Source organism: Narcine bancroftii, chromosome 2 (assembly GCF_036971445.1).
Source record: "Narcine bancroftii isolate sNarBan1 chromosome 2, sNarBan1.hap1, whole genome shotgun sequence".
Classification (NCBI taxonomy): Eukaryota; Metazoa; Chordata; class Chondrichthyes; order Torpediniformes; family Narcinidae; genus Narcine; species Narcine bancroftii.
In genome coordinates, this window is record NC_091470.1 from 333,616,554 (window position 1) to 333,638,616 (window position 22,063).

Below are 22,063 nucleotides of genomic sequence, written 5' to 3' on the forward strand. Positions count from 1 at the left end.
TAGTTTGTATTTTGGATTAGGAGTGGAGATAGAAAGTTGAATGGTAACTGGATTTTATGAGAGTTTAGATGGATGATGAATTGAATTTTATTAGTATTAATATTAATGGAATTCAAAATCAAATAAAGCAGAAAAAAAATATTAGTTCATTTGAAAAAAATTAAAACAGACATAGCTTTTTTACAGAAAACATATTTGACAGAAAAAGAACATCAACAATTAAAGAGATTTGATAGGAACAGTAATAACATCATCTTTTAATTCTAAGGCTAGAGGTACAGCAATATTAAAATTTACCAGTTTAAATATTGGATATTAATATAGATGTAGCATAATTATGGTGAATTATCAGATTTATTAATTCTAAGGTTAGAGATACAGTGATATTAATAAAAAAATTACCAGTTTAAATATTGGATATTAATATAGATATAGCATAATTATGGCAAATTATCAGATTTATTAGGAATAATGGACCTTAATGAATGTTTATGCACCAAATGTAGATGATGGCAAATTTATGCAAGATGTCTTTATGAATTTATCAAATGCCAAGGGAAAAGCTCTATTGGGAGGGGATTTTAATTTTGCTTTAGAACCTAAATTAGATAGATCGGGGATAGATGATGAAAAATAAGGTAGCAAAAATAGTACCAGATTTAATGAAATATATGGATTTAGTGGATATATGGAGAAAAATCCACCCAAATGAAAGAAATTATTCTTTTTATTCTTTTCGATTTAAAACATATTCGTGGATAGATATGTTTTTAATTTATGCAGAACTTCAATATAGAGTACAAAGTGGAGTATCAAGCACAGATTTTATCAGATCATTCACCTTTAATTTTGTCTATTTCATTGGAAGAAGAACAAAAGGCAGGTTATAGATGGAGGTTAAATACTATTTTGTTGAAGAAAAGGGAATTTTGTGATTTTTTTTATGAGGCAACAGATAAAATTTTTTCTAAATATTCATATGGATTCAGTTGCGAGGAACCTTGTATTATGGGATTCAATGAAGGCATATTTGAGAGGTCAAATAAGTTATACTTCAAAAATAAAGAAAGTATATGAAAGAAGTAACTCAATTAGATAAAGAAATAATGAAATTGGAGAAGGAAATTCAAGTACATAAAGATGAGAAGAGAAATTTGCTGGAGTTGAAGAAATTAAGACAATGCTGTGCAGACTTATAGAGTGGAGAGAGATGTAATGAGAACACGACAAAAATATGAGTTGGGTGAAAGGGCCCTTAAAGTTTTAGCATAGCAATTAAAAATGGAACAGATTTCTAGAACAATAATTGCTGCAAAGAAATTATCAGAACAGATAACTTACAAAATGCAGGAAATAAATGATAATTTTGAAGACTTTTATGCTAAACTTAATTGTGCAGAGTCCAAGAGAGATGACAAAATAAGAGATTATTTGAGACAAATTAAATTACCGGTGTTAAAGGAGGACGAAAAGATGAAACTGTCTTGAGAATTTTTCAGTAAAAGAAGTTTGAGACTCTAATGTCTCTACAGCATAATAATGTGCCAGGTGAATGACTGTTTCCCACCAGAATTTTATCAAGAGTTTAAGGAGTTATTAATACTTATAGGTATTAGATCAAATGAAAGAGGTTTATGATCTACCTGAATATCTTAAAACAGCATTAATAATTGTAATTTCAAAAAAAGGGAAAGATTGTTTACAGCCTTCTTATTTTAATGATCAATATCATTATTGAATACAGACTATAAAATTGTATCAAGTTTGTTAGCTAATAGGCTAGTTGAATTTTTGCCAAAATTAATAAATTTAGATCAAACTGGTTTTTATTAAAAATAGAAAAGCACCAGATAACATAGTTAAATTTTTATGTTTGGTAAATATAGCACAAAATAGAAAGATTCCCACAGTAGCATTGGATACAGAGAAAGCATTTGACTGATTGGAATGGGATTTTTTTTCATTAGAGGCACTTAATGCTTTTAGGATTCCAAATACTTTTATAAACTGAATAAAGGCATTGTATGATCAACCAAAAGGAAAAGTGATTACGAATAAACAAATCTCACAACCCTTTTTGCTTGAAAGGTCTTCTAGACAAGATTGTTTCCTTTTTGTTTCCATTAGTGATTGAACCATTAGCAGAGAGAGAGTAGAAGTAATTAGAACTGATAATGAAATTAAAGGATTTGAAGTAGGTAATAAAGAACGTAAAATTAGTTTGTTTGCTGATGATGTTATAGTATATTTAAGAAGATCAGAAATATCTTTAAATAAATTGAATGAGAGATTAAAAGAGTATGGATTAGTATTGGGTTATAAAGTGAATGTTGATAAAAGTGAAGTAATGCCTATGGTGGAGATTATTTACTCTCAATGTAAAAGAATGACAAAAATTTAAATGGTAAAATGAAGCAAGTAAATACTTAGGAATTAAAATTAGTAGAAATATAAGTAATTTATTTAAATTATTTGCTATTGTTAAAAAAATTTGGAAGAGGATTTGTAAAGATGGAAAGATTTACCAATAACGTTAATAGGACGAGTGAATTGTATTAAAATGAATATTTTTCCAAGAATACAATATTTGTTTCAATCATTGTCCATTTAAGTACCAGAATTTTTCTTTTGAAACTTGAATAAAATAACGTGAATTTCTTTGGAAATTCAAGAATTGGTTTAGAAAAATTAATGTGGAAATATGATCAGAGTGGACTAAGACTACTAAATTTTAAGAATTATTTTAAAGCAATTGAGGTTTTTGTTCTGTTATCAATGGGTTGAAAAATCCAGCTTGTATTCAAATTGAAATGAATAAAATTGGTGAAACTATTGCAGAGTTAATTTTGTATAAATGGAATAGTGAGTCATTTAAAGAAACTAAAGATTTTTTTCCGTATTGAAACATATTTTGAACGTATGGAACAGAATTAAAAATTCTCAATTACCAAAAACGTTGTTAAACAAAATCAACTTTTTTCTTTTACTTTGAATAATCCTTAATTTGATAATTGGTGTAGTACAGATATACAGAGAATAAAGGATTGTTTCCTAGGATCTTTTTTCTTTTGAACATTTAAAAGATAAATACAATATACATAATACAATTTTTGCATATTATCAATTAAAATGTATTTGAAAAAGAGACTGGGAGCAGATTTGAGACTCACTAAACAAAGTCAATTTGAAGATATAATAACAGATACATTTGTTGTTAAGAAATTTATTACTAATATGTATATAAAATTACAAGAGAATGTAAGGAAAAAAAAATTATATAAATCTAAAATCCGATGGGAGAAAGATTTAAATATACAAATTCAGGAGGAGATTTGGTCAAAATTATGTAATGAAAGTGTTTAGAATACAGTAAATGTTAGATATCAAATGGTTCAATATAACTTCCTTCATCAATTGTATTACACTCCACATAAGTTAAATGGATTTCATCCTAATTATTCAAATAAGTGTTTTCGATGTGCGAAAGAAATAGGAACTTTTTTACATTCAGTGTGGTCTTGTGAAAAAGTGGAAAGGTTTTGGAATGAACTCAGTTTATTATTAGGGAAAATTATGAAGATAAAGACACCAAAGGATCCAAGAATATTTTTGCTTCGAGATATTTATGAAAAGGATACAAAATTGAAATTGGACAAATACCAAGAAATTTTTTAAAATATTGCAATAACAACTGCAAAGAAATGTATAGTGATATCATGGAAAGATGAGAGAGAAGTGTTATTAAGTAGATAGTATAATGAGAAGCGAAATTGTATTTCTTTGGAAAAAATTACGTAGTTCAAGGAATCGAGTTGAAAATCCTAATAGTATTTTGAAACCATATATGGATTTTAATGATAATTTTCCATCCACCTCTTCTATCTTATCCACTTCTCTTAATTAGTATTTTTTAAATAACAATTGATGTTTGTATATGTTAATATTATTGTATATTAAATGGTAGGTATTTCTTTTTCTTACATTTGGGTATTTGGGTGGGAGGGGGGATAGGGAGAAAAATATTAAAAAAAATTTTGTATAATTGGCTGTGGATATTTGATTAATGTTTTATTCATATTTTTTTCTTGTAATGGTGCAAACAATTAAATATATTTTTTTTAAAAACTGAGTTTTGATTCTATGGTGCTGGTTTTTGGAATAGACTGATGGAGTACTTCAGTCTTGTTCAGGTTGATAGTCAGGCCAAAGAACCTAGCGGCATCTGAGAATTTGTTCAGCATTAACTGTAGATCACTAACTTTGTGTGCCAAGAGCGCACAGTTATCAGCAAAATGTGTTTCTTGAATGACTGTGTAGAGGCACTTCGTCTGGACGTTCAGTTGGTACCTGATGTACACTCCCTCCTCCAGTCCTTGGACAGCACATGACAACATGCAAGTGAAGAACAGATTGAACAAGACTGGGGCTAGTACACCCCAATGGCTTCACCCCATTAGAAATGGCAAATGCAGCTGATGTATCACCACTGCAGAGGACCTGTCCTATATTCCATCATGGAGCAGCTGAATCATTTTTACGTATTTCCTTGGGTGTCCATAATGTCTTGGGATGATCGAGAGAGCCTTCCTGTTTGCCATGTCAAATGCCTTTATCAGGTCAGGTTGTATTTATTTGCACTTATGCATATGACAATAAACTCATTATCTGATCAATATTATCTTGCATTTACAACTTTGCACTATGTGCATGTAATTTATCTGCATATGTACACCCTCTATCATTTTCTACATGTTTGTATGCATTAGTCTACATGCGCTATCTCAGGGGCAGGCAACCTTTTAGCATGCATGGGCCAGGTGGTGTGTCAGTGGTTAAACGGCGGGCTGCACTGATGCTACCATATATGAAATAAATTAATAAATTAATGGAATGAATATGATGATGCATTTCAGGTCAGGGAAGGCATCTTCAAATCTGGAAATGCACAAAAAAATCATGAGTTAGTCATTAAACACACAGATACACACATTAGACACACACAGAGAGGAAGTGAGAGAGAGACAGATTTTAGCTCAGATGGGGGTGGGGGGGCACACAAAGAGAAGGATTCACACAGAGGAAGTGAAAAACAAGAGGCAGATGATTACAGAGAGATGAGTCATATAGATATACAGAAACAGGAAGTGTGAGAGGAGTACCACACACAGATAAGTTGAAAAAGTGTTTCAGAAAGAGGTGGTTTTACAGAGAGAGGTGGATTTTCATAGATACGGGTCTCTCACAGAAGAGGCCTCATGCAGAGGGGAAGGCTCTCACAGACAGCGGAATAATCTCACCGTGAAGGGGAGAATATCATGGGGGGAGTGAGTCTCCAGCACAGAGGGCAGGGGGGGTGGTGGTCACCAACGTACAGAGAGTGGGAGCCTCCAATGCAGAGAGCAAGAAAGCCATGCACTGAGGTAGAGCTCACACCCAGGTGGGGGTGGTGGAGAGCTGTGCACTAGGCTGAATAAATTTGGATTGCAGGCGGGCCGGATCTGGCCCATGAGCCGTAGGTTGCCCAGCCCTGCACTACTTTGTACCTTTTGTACTCTAAATGCAATTTGTACTATTTTGTCTGTACTAAATTGCTCTGTACGTTGTGTATAGACCACCATGATGTGCTATTCTCCAGCTTTAAAAAAACAACCTGCTGGAGGATCTCGATGGGTTGAACTCAACGTTTTGGGTTGAAATCTGTCATCCAGACTCCTTATGAGGTCTTGAAGGATTCCTGCCCAAAATGTTGACCATTTTTCTCCTACTGATGCTGCTCAAGCTGCTGAGTTCCTCCAGCAGATTTTTCCTCCGATTCCCTGGATCTACAGTATCTTGTGTATGCCATCTTCAATATTAATTGAACTATAAATGTGGAATCCACTTTGTTCTTCTTTGAAGTACATTAATATGTGAGAATATTCTTCAATATTTAACCTATCCTTTATGAAGTATCTTGCATCCTCTGTTTAAATCACTGTTGTTTACTCTGGAAAGCACAACTTTTATAAAGTTGTATTAATGTTTATTGCTTCTTCTGCCCTGTACTTGGTAGCATGGATGTGGTTTTATTTAGCGTTGAAAGATTTTGCCCTTTTAAAAAAAAAATTTGTTCTCTAATTTCAGGAATTGGCAGAGGTTTGTAAGCGTGAGGGGATGGATCCAGATAGCAAAGATGTTGACCGTATCCTTGGGCTTGGCAGTTCAAGGTAATAAGATCTCAGTTTTTCCATTCATGGCTCTCCCATATCTGTTCACAGCTCTGTGATCAAAAATACACTTGATATTCTGTAGTGCAGTGTATAAAGGTATATAACTCACCTGCTATATAATAAAAGACTAGATGCCGTTGGATATAACAGCTCCTGGATATATTTGAAATCAGTAACTTCTTACACAGTATATTTGGTTTATCTCTAAGACATTTTGTAAAGCTGGAAATGTCTACTTTGTCAAGTGCGGCTTCTTTGCTAATATATTAATTGTAGTGATAAAAATTCATTGCTCTTTTGTATTGTAATGAAAAGAATTCCATTTCTGATCTGGTCTCTGCAGCATTCTGGTTGTGCTCTAACAAGAACTATCACCAGTTATCCCTTCATATATTTTTAATTATATATATAATTTAATTCCTAATTGACCATCCTTTATCTAATGATATTGTCCCTAATTCTGGACACTGATCTGAAAATGCAGCCTTTTGTTATCCACTGTTACTTCCTTTCAGACTTGCCTTCTGTTCATTTTGTGAAATACAAGATAGTCATACCCAATCACTTCATATTGGCCAACTTCCTCGTCTTAGCAGTCAATGTAATGAATCTACCCTGAACAAATTCCTCGGGAGACCAAAATCCATTATAAATTTACGAAGACTTTCTTTGGAGGACCTGCCATTAAGTCTACCCTTTCCATGACAAATGTGATGTCTATGTTACATAATGGAATGCACAGATGTGCTGGAGGGCTCAGACCTGAAATGTTGGTTACCCTTTGTATCCTACATTGCACTACAATCACAGTGTCTGCAGACTTTCTTAGTTACTGTAACTTTATCTTGCATAAATTCATTTACTTGGATTAGGTCTTTATCCCTCAATGTCTTTCCTATCCAAGTATAGGTACAGAATCTTTTATCTGAAACTCTTGGGACCAGGCATTTTTTTTGGAATTCTTTTTTAAATAATAGAGTAATAGTAATGGCGGTACGTTAAGTAATTGAGCTGATTTTAGATTTGTGCAAAGACACACTCCAATTAGAAGGGGTTGGGAGGGTGGATTTGACAGCCCCACCGGCTGCCCTGTGATGGAGGGGTGGGGGGTGGTGTTAGATGAAGTGAGATAAATGATGAATTGGGCATCCAAGTGTGTGTAGCAACAGGTCATGTTTGGCACCAAAAGTGAGCTTTGGTGTGCAGATGACATCCATGGCAAAAAAGTTCAATTTTCAGCATTTTAGATTAAAAAATATTCTAGGCATTCAAATGCCTATTACATGTAATTGTATCTAACTCCTTCGCCTCCTCTAGCAGGTTGTTCCAGATATTTGCCACCCTTTGTATGGAAAACTTCCCAATCACAGTGAAACCAATGACAATTGAGATGGGTCTGTCATTTACTTTGAAAGACCTTCCACCGTACAGGGCTTCATTCTGGGCAACATCCTTGTGAATCACTTTGTATCCTCTCTACCTCCACCACATCTTTCCTGTATTATGGCAACTGGAACTATTCACAAGGCTCAAGTGTACAGCCGCCACATGTTGCCTCAACTCATGTACGTAGGCCTTGGCCTATACAGGCAAGCTTAGCAAATGCCTTTTTTCACAATTCCATCTACCCACATTGCCATTTTCTGAGATCTATAGACTTAGAACAGAACAGGCCCTTCGGCCCATTATGTTGTACTGATTTATATAAACCATCTACACTCTAAACCTTCCCAATCTTGCGCCCACAACATTCTAATTTTCATCCATGTGCCTTTCTAAGAAATTTTTAAATATCCCTATTTTACGAGTTTCTCCACCACCCCTGGCAATGCAATCTCGGCACCCATAACTGTCTGCTTCTAAAAACTTGCCTCTGACATCTCCCCTAAGCTTTCCTATAGTTGCCTTAAATAGAGGTCCTCTGGCATTTACTATAGTTGGCCCAGGAAAAAAGTGCTGACTGTCCACCCTATCTATGCATCTCATTATTATATTCTTCATCCTTCCACACTGCAGAGAGAAAAACCTTAGCTCGGTCAACTGTGCCTTATAAGTTACATCATTTACCATGGTCATCTTCAAAAGAAGATTTGTTAAATACAGCTTCTCCAATAAAAGTGTGATTCTGGCCAAGCAGAGATTTATTTAGTGCCTCTGCTACAAGGGATATTAACATCTAGTTCGACATAACATAAATTCTAATCTATTTTCAACAAATAATGCTTTCTATAAATGCTGTCTGGTTCTAGATCTCTAGCCTCTCCATGGGGTTTCCAATCTTCCAGCATCTTCCTGGCTCTTCTGGTCCCTGTCCTCAATCATAGTGAAACTAGGAGATACAGTATAGAAAGATGGGGCTTGCCACATGGTTGAAAAGACCTTCCATTGGGTCATGTCAGTCATTTGGGGGGGCCTATCACATGTACTCCCAAATTTCTAATCAGGCAAGAGAGTCCTTGTTTCCGAATAGCCAATTTAATCCAACCTGCTTCCTTATAGTGGTACTACTTCTCGGATGATGCTAACAAGAGAAGACCGTGAAGCAGCTAAGCTTGGACTGGCTATCTTTACGGTAGGGAATGGTCCATTTTTATGATAAATCCGAGAGGTGGAGTAAAATAATTACTGAGCAACCGAATAGCATAAACATTGACTTCTCTGGTTTCTGCTAACCTACTCTACATTCTCCCTCCTTTCCCTTTTGTTTTCTTTCCTTGAGCTCTCCACCCCTTCCCTCTCTATTCCGAGCCTTTTACCTCGTCTTTGGGACCGTGCCCCTCTTCCCCTACCATTTTGTTCAGGAGCTTGACGATTAATTTTTTTTTATATACCTTGATGAAGGGCATAAGTGTCAATCGTTGGTCTTGTATCTTTGCTGAATAAAGTATTCTGTTTGAAACACAATATGCTGCAGATGCTGTGATTCTAGCAAACACATAAAAATGTTGGAGGAACTCAGCTGGTCTTTTTAGCATCTAAAGGAAACAAGTGATCTGATGAGTTCAGAGGTGTGCAATACAGTGGTTTGATGAATTTTGGTGTGGTCCTTTTGGAGGAGTAAGTAGGAGGTGTCTGCTTCATCCCTCTTCGCCCACACGATAATGAGTTCAGTTCACGCCATGATGAACTCTTTTTCTGTTGGCTCTGTCTCTATGCTTTCTTCCACAACCATGGTTCTCCACCCCCAGTAAAGATCCCTTCTCCCACTTTAAAATGTCTTCCTCCTCCTGGACACCTTGTTCTTGTCTCATTCTTGTTCTGGACCTTTTTTTCCCCAACTGCCATTGTGACATCAACTATTTCAACTTCACTACTCCAATCATCTAGTACCTACAGGAAAAAGGGTGGAAGATTGTGTAGGAAATGACTGTGGGAGTTCATGAACTTGAAATTGTTATTGGTTGCTTGTACTTCTAATTATGGTTGAAGAATGGGATTCACTACTTTTCACTCAGCTGACCCACTACTGTGCAGCTAAACACAATTCGAACCACATCAAGTTGGGTGACAAGGCCTGATTAGTAAGAATGACGAGTCAGCATACAGAGCCAACAACCTGTATCTGAATGTTTTAAAAAAAACACAAGATGGTTGTTGACTCAAGAGAAACCTGAGACCACACTCTTCTGACCATTGATGGCTCCACTGTTGGCAGAGAATCTCACCTGGTCCTTTAACACCAGTTCCATAACCAAGAAACCCGAGCAGCGCCTCTACTTCTTGCAAAGACTGAGGAAAGTTCACCTCCCATCCTCCATCCTCACTGTATTCTACAGAGGATGCATTGAGAGCATCATGTGCAATTGCATCATTGCCTGGATTGGAAGCTGTACCTCCTTGAACTGCAAGAAGATAGTGAAGTCAGAAGAAAAGTTCATTGGGGTTTTCTTCCTACCATGAAGGATACCTACAACACTCGATGCAGGCAAAAGGCAATAAACATTGTGAAGGACTCCACACACCCTCATGTCCTATTCTCCCTTCTGCCACATTACTGTAGCCCTTGGGGCCACAACATCCAGATTGGGCAAGTTTTTCCCCCAAGCCATGAGACTCCCAAATTCCTAGAATATATGTGAATAGGGGACTGTGGACTTTTACTGTATGTCTTACTATTTTAATGTTTAAATGTGTTTAACTTCTATTCTAATTTATATTTATGTAAATATGCTCCATGGTCTGGAGAAATGGTATCTCATCTTTAACGTGCGAGCATGGTACAAATAATAAAGGTGATGACTTAGCATGAATTGTGTGAAAGTAGGAGCAGGGTAAAAGCTGGCAGCAGTTACTTTCCTAATCAGGTTCCATATTATTTCACCACCATGCCACTTCCAGATACATTTTCCAGTTCTCATCCAGAAGAATAATTTTCTCTGTGACACTCTTGATAACTCTTCCTCACTCTTTGAATACCCACTCTTCTTATTGCCCCTTCCATGCAATTGTATGAATTTATTTGTTGCTTACCTGTTCTAATGTTGAGCAACCCGTATTCCCAGGTTTCTGTTTCTCTTCAGTATCCATGTCCTTTCTACTTCTGTTACAGCACCACAAAAGCAGTGAAGCTGTCAAGTCAATGAATCAGAAGCGAAAACGAGAGCAGGAGTGTGGAGAATTGGAAACACAGAGGTGAGAGGACAGGAATATCCAACGACTTTTGCTCATTATCATTGTGTAATTTGCCCTATACCCCAGTTTCTGATGTTGGAAAAAGGCCATTAGTTTTTTGCTGGAAGAGAGCTAAGGAATCTTCTATTCAACCTGCAGAAATCTGCATGCTGTTGAAATGCAGAGGAATCACTATTTTGTTGGGAAAGCAAAAGCTCTGCTTTTTCTAAAAGACTTGCCAGACAATTTGTTCGAAGAGTGGAAATGATTTCTCATCAACGTCTGATGGATTCTGGTTGAACAGTTCTGTAACGTCTGCCCTTCCCTCACTAGGTCAACAGGTCAAAAGCGACACAAAGAGAAAAAACACAAAAAGGAAAAGAAGAAGCACAAGAAGAAACATAAGAAGCAAGCAAAATCATCATCACCGAAGACAAACCGTCAAGGAAGGTAATTAATAGGGAAGGTGCTAGGTAATGGAGCAGACAGGGAAGCTGCGTGCATCTTACAGCATCCTTGGACTACAAGGATAATCAATTTGAAGTGCCTCCTCTCCTTCTACTCCCCCCCCCCCCCCCAAAACTGGCAATCTGCCACGCAAGTTGATAGTGAAGTGGTGTATGGTGTGCTGGTCTTCATGGTGGTGGTGGGGGGGAATTGTTCAAAAGCCTCGAGGTAGTTCTGCAAATCTAAAGGTGGTGCAACCAGATTTTGAGTTCAGGTCTGGTTGCCTCATTATAGGAAGTATGTGGAAAATTAGAAAGGGTACAGATTTACCAGCATGCTGCCTGGGTTGGAGAACATCTTGTAAGTCAGAGGTTTAGATCTGGAGCTTGGGTTGATGATGGAGCGAAGAGTAGTCTGTGCAGCTGCAGGAGCAGTGGAGGCAAATCCATGGACGGCAGTAGGCAATTTTGTATATTACATGACATTAAAGGAATCTTGAAAGGTTGAGTGAGTTCGGGTTTCCCTTTGGAGCCATGGAAGAAGAGAAGTGACTTAATAAGGGTATAAGGTGCAGTTGGCTCTAGGACTCTTACTTGCTGGAGTTTAGGAGGGACCTATTGAATTCTGAAAGAACTGGACAGAGTGGATGTTCCCTATGGTTGGGGAGTTTGGGAACGGAGGGCACAGTCTCAGAATACAAAATTGTCCCTTTAGCACACAAGGAATTTCACATCCAGAATCTGTGGAATTGGTTGCCACAGACAGATGTGGAGGCTAAGTAACTGGGTTAAGTAAATCAGCAATGTTGCACTGGCTGGACAGACCCGATGGTCAAATTGCTTAAGTCAGCTCCTATGGCTTATGGTTAAATAGATAAGGGTGGACAGTCAGTGTCTTTTCCCAGGGTGGCAGTGACTAATACCAAGGACATCAGTTTAAGGATTGTGAAGGAAAATTTAGTTAAGATATCACCAGTATTTTTTTTTTTAAAAGAGTGGTGTATAATATTAAATGATGCACTGGGATGCATTTCCAGAAGAGGTTGGTACAATAGGGACATAATTTAGACCCTTAGATGGGCACATGAATGTCTGGGTAAAGTTTATATTGGTCAGCATATTATAGGCCAAACGGCATGCAAATGCAACTGTGCTGTACAAGTTAAGCTCTATCTTTCCTTCATGCTGTCCCAAAGCATCAAACATCCCTTGGCCTCCACAGATGCTGTTTAATGCACAATCTTTCCAGCATCTGCATTCTAATTGTTGGGAAGATGCAAGGAAATAACCGGTTCAATGAAAAGATAAATGCCAATTTGAAAAAGAGCATTAAAGAAATGCAGCAATTGAAGAGAACTTTTAATGCAAACAATTTCAAATTGTTTTAGAAAAGAATACCAAGGCAGCAAGAAATTGAAAATTTGGCTGAAGAACTGCATTTTTATATATTTTGGACAGAAAATACTATGGTATTTGGTACCATGGGCTAGACCAAATTTGTGGGTTGGGAATATTATAGAATAATAGAAATTGGACACCTGTATACAATAAAATTCTTGGCAGAGTGGGATAATGGATGAAAAGGATTGTATGGAATAGGATTCATAGGAATTTAAGTAATTCTTGGAAGATGGATGGTTATCCACCTAAATGATACCTAATATAACAAGTCATCTTGGGGTGGAAGATGCTTAAATGTTTGCAAACATACAAATTTTAAAAAATTTCACCCTATATTGTTGTCTAGCCAATCGGCACATGTGATTTTTCAGAAGTACAGCTAGTGCTAGGAGTAAACTCTTTGACCTGATGTTTGTCCATGTACTATGGACGACTTAAATAATATGCACTTATTCAACAGTGTAGAACAGGGGGTGTTGCAGTTCATGGTTAAAAAAAAGCTATAGAAGAATATTCAACATTTTGTACAGATATTTCTCACTTTAGAAAAATCAATTTAATCCAATAGCTTTTATGCAACCTACTTTGAACTGTATTAACTTCAAGCAAAATTGTTTTTAGAAATGTATAGTTTTAATAGTTTTTAAAAAAATGCAATGCCATAATCTGGACCAACAGTTGACCATAATTGATAGAAACTGATTCAGTTAAGTATTTAATAGTAGCAACAAAAAAAAACATTTTTGTATAAATTTGGCTAAAGCTTCACAAGTTCTATCTACACTGGTATTTAGAATCTGCTGGCTTTACATTTGAATGCACCCTTAAATTGGCAAAAGCTGTGGGGAAAATGTAAATGTCAATGTATGGACTGTTAATTTGCTTTAATATTTTTACTATTTCCAGAAGACATCATCATTCGGAGCATGAGGTAACTGGGCAGTATAACCTCGCCTGATCTATGGGCTGAACTTGCAGTATCGAGGACAGCTTCTCAGCAGAATTATTCCACAAATTGAGAATTAGTGACTTGAACAGTTAATAATAATAGTTGAGGGAGAAGAAACAGGATATATAGTCATAAGGTTTCACAGGAAGTCCTATTGTTTTAGAATTTAGCAATGTGAATTTTGTTAAAAATCTTTACTCAGCAGTCATCTTAAGAGTTTGCAATTTATTGCAGGTTTGTGGCAGCTGGCATAGTAGCCATGAACATAAAAGGAGGCTAATCCCTTAAAGAGCAGCAGCCCCAAGTTTCTCCTGCTGCAGAGGAGGGACAGCCATTACCTGTCACTACTTGGTCTGATGAATGTACAGATTTAGTGCCTAATATGTAAATGCTCATTAATTCTTTTACTATATGTTAAATAAAATGTTGAACCAATTTCCTCCAGATTTATTACCAACAAATTTACAGGCTGTGACCTACATACAGTGAGTAGCATCTGATGAATTTTCTGAATGTACTTGTCAACTTCAAATACAGATTCCCAAGACCAATAAAAAGTGCTGATTTGTGCTCTGATATCAGCATAACTTAAATATTAGTGTGCTATGACATAATTAAATTTAAATCTAAATCTGAAACCCAGATCATATGCATTAAAAACTGCAACAAGGGCATGCATCAAGTTCAGGAATCTTTAGATTTTATTCTAACAGCTTTTAATTACAGTGCTTGTTTGTCAAATGCAAATTGAACCTTATACAAAACAATTGATTAGTAGTGTCTGTAATGAAAGGATTAACTTCACACAAATAACCCATTTTGATCAGACCCCCCAAGTATTCACTGTCTAGCTTCTCAGCCTCTGTTTTAAAAGCTTCAATTGGCGAATCAAGTCCTTGCAGTATTTGTCATCAGATGAGTTCTACAGGGAGGATGATTTGGAAGAAAAGGGAATTGGAAATGATGGCAATACAATGTCCTGCACAACACCAAAAATGGAATGACTTGTACATGTAGTTTCACATGTTGGGAAAAGCAAAGAGGAATAAAAGGCTTGGGTGCATTAATTGACATTGCTCCCTGCTATACATCAAGCTAACACAAAGCCAAAAGAAAACTTCTCATCTGACCCAACAGTGCCTGCATGCTGTGATCAGTTTACTGTGTTGGTATGGGGTGAGCGACAAGGAATAAAGTCAGTCAGCACAAGATTCAAACAGGCAATTTAAATTGGGAATTCTTGCCACTTCCAGTAACCACTAATTTTCTCTTCCCCAATGGTATAAAGCTCTTTAACAGGAATTCCTAGATGTTAAAACCTTCAGGTCTTCGCTAAGATAATTTAATCACTTTGATCCATTTTAAATTAAGCCACTTGAGTGGACATTAAATTATTCAAAAAGGCAACAGTAGATTACAATTTTTTTTATTCTGAACTTCACTTCTAGCCCGGATAGGTCTAGGACAGGGATACTTGAGTAAGCTATAAATTGAGACTGACTCGTGCAAGAGAATCTGAACCCAAAATCATTGAAGTGTGTGTCGGCAGTTTTAAAACCAAAAACATTCCTTCACTGCTGAAATCCCAGCTTTGGGCAATGAGGGAAGCAAGCAGAAAAAAAAGGTGTTGTAAGTTCCCTCCCTCCATCAAAATCCATACCCCAAACTGCAGGAAAGCCTCATTTCAGAGGGAGTATAACAAATCTGTTATGAGGCTTTTGTGCATTGTCCTGTTGGGAGTGCATACAACTCCCAATTCCCAGCTGTTTGTCCCTTTCCTAACTAAATTTATACAAGTCAATTTAAACCTTAAGGGAAAACAAAGAATCATGGGGTAACTATTGCATAGGAGTAGCAGGAAACTGCCTCGTTACAAAAAGGGACTATATATACACATTTTAAATAGGAAATTACATTTGCTTTCAAGTCTGTACTTCTCATCCATACACTATGCTGTTATTTATAGTTCTAGTGATCAGATGTAATGAAGCAGGTTCCTGGCACCCAATATCACAAAGTAGCAGTTGCCATACAACATAATGAAGCAGAAATAAGGGGAAGGTGGGAGGACAGTGGGCAGGAAAGAGGAAATTATTTGTTATTTTTGAGCTGATTTGACAACCAGTCCAGACCTTCATATAGGCCATCACCGCTGGTTGCGCAGGTTGCCTGAATAAACCAGGTCCTCTGTCGGAGTGCGTGCAGACCCAGCTTATCAGTGATCTCTGCAGCATTCATTGCATTAGGCAGATCCTAAGAAAGGAAAAAAAAAGCAATTGGAAACAGCACCACATTTAGTTCCAGGCTCACCCTTATCACCGATTCCTATTTGGAAGTGAATTTTAATTTTTAAAATTTTATTTAACCTAGACACAACATATCGAGTCCATGCAATTTACACCCAATTAACCTGCAATCCCGTACATTTCGAACGGGGGGGGGAACCCACGCAAACACGGGGAGAATGTACAGTGGACCCGTTCGCTGGCGCTGTAAAGGCACTGCTATGCCAATCATGGAAATGCACCAGCAACCGACTTGTTATATTGAAGTGTTTTAACAAGGAGACATTCATCTCAACCATTACAATAAAAAATGTAACCATGACAGGTATACTAACCAACAGAAAATGAGACAAATACCACAAAAATCCAGCCAGCATGCTCATGCTAAGCCTTCATTCAACCTAGACATGGAGGAGACATCTACTATGGATGAATTTATATGGACGGTGGGACCTTATCCAATGATTAAGAGCTGCGATTATCCTATAAGTATATTTACAGCTATTTGCTCACCTGTTTATTTGCAAAAAGTAGCAACACAGCATCTCGAAGCTCATCTTCAGCAAGCATTCTCATCAGTTCATCCTTAGCTTCGTTCACTCTCTCCCTGTCATTACTGTCAACCACAAAAATCAAACCTGGAACCCAGCAACAAGAAGAATGTGACGAGAAAATGGTTTTTCACCCCCAAACGTTTTCCATTTGTCATAATATTACTCCCCTGTACAGGCCATTATGGGGTCGTGCCCCAGTGACTACTTAGCTCCATAGGACCACTGGATATTTAGCAACATAATGAGAAAATCTCAGCTGAAAAGTAGTGGACATGCCTTCATACTTTCAAATCTCTGGCTTCTTCATGGGGCATTCATACATTACCAGAAGAGGGGGTTAGGTTATAGCCCTGAGAAACCAGTATCCATTTTGATACATGAAGGGATTTTTTTGGGGGGGGAGGGGTAAATAGATATCAAAATCCTGTAACTGTTCAGAGAGAGAAAATGAAGAAAGCACTATTTAATGATGGTTATAGTTGGAGGTTAGGCTAATGATAAGAGACATCCAGAACCTTGGTTTGTTAATGGTCAATGTGAAGAGTAGCGAGATGTTAGCACCCATTTCAAAACTGATCTGGGTCTTTGGTAAGTTTAATTAATATGCTGGATCAATGACTTCTGAACGTATCATTAACAAAAGTCTCGTTCATAAAATCCACTAGAAGAAACACCAAACCAATGTTAGTTGTCCTCTCCCAGGCTAACATTCTCAGCTCTGAAGCCCTCATTGTACTCAGTTACCATCCTTAGATATCTATCATGTTTGGTATCCTGATACCAGACTTTCAAAAGTATAAGCATCATTCCTAGTTCTGGTATGTTAAGAGATTGCCGAATGGACAGAAGGTTCAAATATGTTCTTACTGCTCTCACAGCCTCTTTAAAACATCCCTAACGACTTCTTGGAATCTCTGGTTCTCAACTGTACCAAGTGGAGGAAAATTCTGTATTGTACTGAGGTAATTCAAGTCCACATTTTGGCAAAAAAGAGAATACTACCTCGCAATCTACCCAAACATCTTGCTCCAAAGGTTGGAAGACCCTTTGAACCAGAATGGAGTAAATTCATCCTGGATCCCAAGAAGCTGTCTTAGTTAAATCCCACTTCCATCCCCCCTCCCACCCCCAAAGGAAAAGATTGGACAAAAAAAAACCAGCCTGCACTCACCTTGTGTGTTCTGAAAGTAATGGCGCCAAAGTGGACGGATTTTGTCCTGTCCACCCACATCCCATACAGTAAAACTAATGCTCTTGTATTCCACAGTTTCAACATTGAAACCTAAGAAATAAAAAGGGATTATAATACATCTGTTGAATATACCATTATCAGCAACTTTATGATACCACGAGTAATGTCCTAGATGGGGGGGGGGGGGGGGGGGAAGGAGTGGAAGATGTGTCTGGAGGTGGAATCCTGTTGCAAGTGCTGGAAATCTCTTTCCAGTCCTCCCTTTTTTTAAATATAAACCAAGCGAATCCTCCTCCCCTTGATCGCTGCTATCTCCTCCCTCCCCTTACCACCTGCCTTTGGAACCACTACTTTCCTCCCCCTCTCTTGTTCGGACACCTGCTGATATTTTTCCATAACCTCGATGAAGGGCTTGAGCCTGAAAAATCAGTTATGACACTGCTTGACCTGCTGAGTTTCTCCAGCTTTGTGTTTTAACTTCAACCATGGTTTCTACAGATTTTTATGTTCTACAAGATCCCAAGATAAAGGAAAAGAAGCAGGCCACTGGGCCCAGAGACTGTTCCATGACTCTGCACTAAGCTGAACTCTCCTCACACCTAGTTCCAATTTCCAGCCTTTTCCCCATATCCCTTGATACCCATACTAATGAGATAATTATCAATTTCCTGTTTAACATCTCCCAATGATCTGGCCTCCGGCAGTATGCGGCAGTGAGTTCCACAAATCCATGACCCTCTGACTATAGAAGTTTGTCCTCATCTGTTTTAAATGGATAACCTCTAATTTTAAGACTGTGACCCCCTTTGTCCTTGATTCACCCACCAAGGGAAACATCTACATTCACTCTGTCAAAACCCAAAATGTCTCTATGAGATCCTCTCATTCTTATATACTTCAATGAATACAATCCAAGAGCTGCCAAAAGTTCCTCACACGTTAGACCTTGTATTCCAGGAATCATCCTAGCAAATCTCTGCACCCTCTCCAACAACATCACATCTGTGGGGCTCAAAATGGCACACAGTACTCCAAATGAGGTCTCACCAGTGCCCCATAGAGCCTCATCAACACCTCTTTACTCTTGTACACTATTCCTCTTGAAATGAAAGCCAACAGAGCATTCGCTTTCTTCACTACCAATTCCACCTGGTCATTAAATTTTTTTTTTTTTTTTTAAAACATGATGCCCAGGTTCTTTTGCAATTCCAAGATTTGAATTTTCTCCCTTCCAAATAGAACTGTTTATTTCCACTGCCAAAATGCAGAACTGTACATTTCTCAAAGTTTTATCTCAACTACTATATTTTTGCTCAGTCTCCTAACCTGTCTGTATCCTTCTGCAACTTTACGGTTTCTTCAACACTTCCTGCTCTTCCACCTGTCTTGGTGTCATCTGCAAATTTGACCACAAAACTATTCATTCCATAATCTAAATCATTAATATAAATTATAAATAGCAGCGGCCCCAAGACCAACCCCTGCGAAACACCGCTGGGTATAGGCAGCCATCCTAAACGGGATCCCTTAAATTCAACCCCTGGCTTCCTGCCTATCAGCCAATTTTCTATCCAAATAACGTCTCTGTAATTCCATGGGCCCTCATTTTATTAAGCAGCTTAACATGCAGCACCTTATCAAAAGCCTTTTGAAAATCCAAATATACAACATCCACAGCCTCCCCTTTGTCTATCCTACTTGAGATTTCTTAAAAGAATGGTCAGGCAGGATCTACCCTTTAAAAAACCATGCTGACTTGGACCTATCCTATCATGCAATTCAAGGTATTTCATAATCTCATCCTTGAAGATCGATTCTTAATATCTTCCCAACCACTGATGACAGACTAATAATAGGCTTAGTACAATTTCTCTAGTAATCTTAACTGTATATAACTCTACTCCCTGAAGCCTCTGTTTGTCAGGGATACTACTAATGTCTTCCACAGTGAAGACTGTCTTAAAATAATGATTTAGTTTCTCTGCCATCTCTATAACCCATAATTTCCCCAGCATTGTTTTCTATTGGTTATATGTCAACACATCTCTCTTTTATTCTTTATATATTTAAAAAACCTTAGTATCTTTTATATTGTTTGCAAATCTCCTTTCATAACTCATCTTTCCTAATGACTTTCTTTGTCTCTTTCTGTAAGTTTCTAAAGGATTCCCAGTCCTCTGATTTCCCACTAATTCTAACTTCCTTGTATGTCCTCCCCTTTGCTTTCATCTTAGCCTTCATCTCTTTTGTTTACAACAATGGTACCATACTTCCTTTGACAAATTTCCTTGGAATATATCTAACCTGCATGCTTTTTATTACTTGCAAAAATATCTTCCAATCCTGCTCTATTCCTCTGACTACTTTGCTTTTCCAGTCGACTTAAGCCAGTTCCTTTCTCATACCACTGTAATTTCCTTTATTCCACTGAAAAATTGATACATCCAATAAAATTTTTTCCTTTTCAAATTTGAAATGAAGTTCAACCATGTTATGTTCACTTCTTCCTAGAGGTTACATAGGAACATAGGAAGTAGGAACAGGAGTAGGCCAAAATGGCCCATCGAGCCTGCTCCACCATTCAATACGATCATGGCTGATCTAACTTATGACCTAACTCCACCTACCTGCCTTCTCCCCATATCCCCTAATTCATCTCTCATGTAAAAATTTATCTAACCGAATTTTAAATATGTTTAATGAGGCAGCCTCAACCACTTCCCTGGTTAGAGAATTCCAAACATTCACTACTCTCTGAGAAAAACTATTTTTCCTCATCTCTGTCCTAAATCTACTCCCCTAATCTTGAGACTGTGTCCTCTCGTTTTAGTTTCCCCGGCCAGCTCAAAAAACCTTCCTACATCTATCCTATCCATACCCTTCATAATCCTATACGTTTCTATAAGATCTCCTCTCATTCTTCTGAACTCGAGCGAATACAATCCTAGACGATTTAATCTTTCCTGATAAGTTAACCCCTTCATCCCAGGGATCAATCGAGTAAACCTCCTCTGGACCGTCTCCAAAGCCAGTATATCCTTCCTCAAATATGGAGACCAGAACTGGACACAGTACTCCAGGTGCGGTCTCACCAGTACCTTATACAGTTGCAACATTACCTCCCTACTCCTGAATTCAATTCCTCTAGCGATGAAGGCCAACATTCCATTTGGCTTCTTAATAACCTGCTGCTGTTTTTAATTTTATTGGTCCAGTATTTGCAATTTCTGCAATTCCACTTAAGTCATTACATCTCCAGTATATCATGTCATAGAGAAGCAAATTCAAATGACTCACCTATAGTGGGAATAGTGGTAACAATTTCACCCAATTTAAGCTTGTATAAAATGGTGGTCTTGCCAGCTGCATCCAGGCCCACCATGAGAATGCGCATTTCTCTTTTTCCAAACATGGACTTTAATAAAGTGCTTAATGCCATCCCCATTTTAGCAGTATTTGATTGGACACACCCAGGATACAAATATTTATCTGAAAGAAAATAAATCAAGTCAGGCTCTAGAAAAATAAAAGATCCATGCCACAAAAAATATTTGCGAACACCATTTGCCAATACATCCTTCAAACTAGAAAATTCCAACACATGTTGTGGGATGTAGCTTCAATTTACCTACTCAATCTTCAGTCATTGTTGTACTGAATGGAACCAACCCCACACCAATCATCAGGTACTATCTTTTGTTTTAAACCTCCATCTTAGCCCAATCTAATTTCCCTTCATACCTACAAACGCCCCCTGTAGTCTCTCCCACTCATTTGCACTCTAGGAGAAATTTACAGTGGCCAATTACCCACCACCTGCACATCTTTTGGGTGCAGGTTGATAGATCTCTGCAGGGCGATGTTGTGGTTTAATGTCATATCCAGTTAAGACATTTCAAGAACAAGATGATTGCTTTTCTATTGCACTTCCTCCAGGATGTCAATATGGTCAACTAAGAGAATCAGAATTCATTGTCATGAACAAGTCATGAAATTCAGTGTTTTTGGGCAGCTTCTTTGTGCAAGTGTACAGATTATAAAAACAAAATAACATTCATAGTGCACAATAAGGCAGTATCTTTGGTGCATTAATTATTCAGGAATCTGATGACAGCGGGGAAGAAGCTGTCCTTGTGCCGCTGAGTGCTCAGCTTTAGGCACCTGTAAATTTTGCCTGATGGTAGCAGAGTGAAGAGGGCGTGGCCTGGGAGGTGGGGGTTTTTGAGGATAGAGGCTGCTTTTTTAAGACTGCCTCATGTAGAGGTCCTCGATGGGGTGAAGTCTGGTGCCTGTGATGTCGCAGGCAGAGTTAATAACCCTCTGGTTATTAATTTAGATGAACAATTAACTACAAGTAGTTACGGTTAACTGCATCCCACAACAGGTGTTGGAATTTTCTAGTTTGAAGGCTGTGTT

The 22,063-nt window shown here is 37.6% G+C and overlaps 2 protein-coding genes across 6 annotated transcripts in view; one reads left to right on the top strand and one right to left on the bottom strand.

The window, feature by feature from the left end:
* c2h1orf35 (chromosome 2 C1orf35 homolog) overlaps positions 1-14,051 on the top strand; it is a 36,684-nt gene extending 22,633 nt beyond the window's left edge. Inside the window, exons 4-9 of one of the 2 annotated variants that reach the window (XM_069922133.1) lie at positions 6,124-6,206; positions 8,709-8,781; positions 10,759-10,841; positions 11,154-11,270; positions 13,574-13,598; positions 13,851-14,051. In XM_069922133.1, coding sequence (XP_069778234.1) covers positions 6,124-6,206; positions 8,709-8,781; positions 10,759-10,841; positions 11,154-11,270; positions 13,574-13,598; positions 13,851-13,904 — 435 coding nt within the window. In that variant the 3' untranslated portion in view covers positions 13,905-14,051. The remainder of the gene's footprint in view (positions 1-6,123; positions 6,207-8,708; positions 8,782-10,758; positions 10,842-11,153; positions 11,271-13,573; positions 13,599-13,850) is intronic. The other variant, XM_069922134.1, reaches the window with a different exon arrangement.
* A 248-nt stretch (positions 14,052-14,299) lies between these two features.
* arf1 (ADP-ribosylation factor 1) overlaps positions 14,300-22,063 on the bottom strand; it is a 29,160-nt gene continuing 21,396 nt past the window's right edge. For all 4 annotated transcript variants that reach the window (XM_069922131.1, XM_069922130.1, XM_069922132.1 and 1 more), the window contains exons 2-5: positions 20,945-21,136; positions 17,627-17,737; positions 16,415-16,539; positions 14,300-15,869 (exon numbers count right to left, since the gene is read on the bottom strand). In XM_069922131.1, the coding sequence (XP_069778232.1) occupies positions 15,708-15,869; positions 16,415-16,539; positions 17,627-17,737; positions 20,945-21,092 (546 nt within the window). In that variant the 5' untranslated portion in view covers positions 21,093-21,136 and the 3' untranslated portion in view covers positions 14,300-15,707. The remainder of the gene's footprint in view (positions 15,870-16,414; positions 16,540-17,626; positions 17,738-20,944; positions 21,137-22,063) is intronic.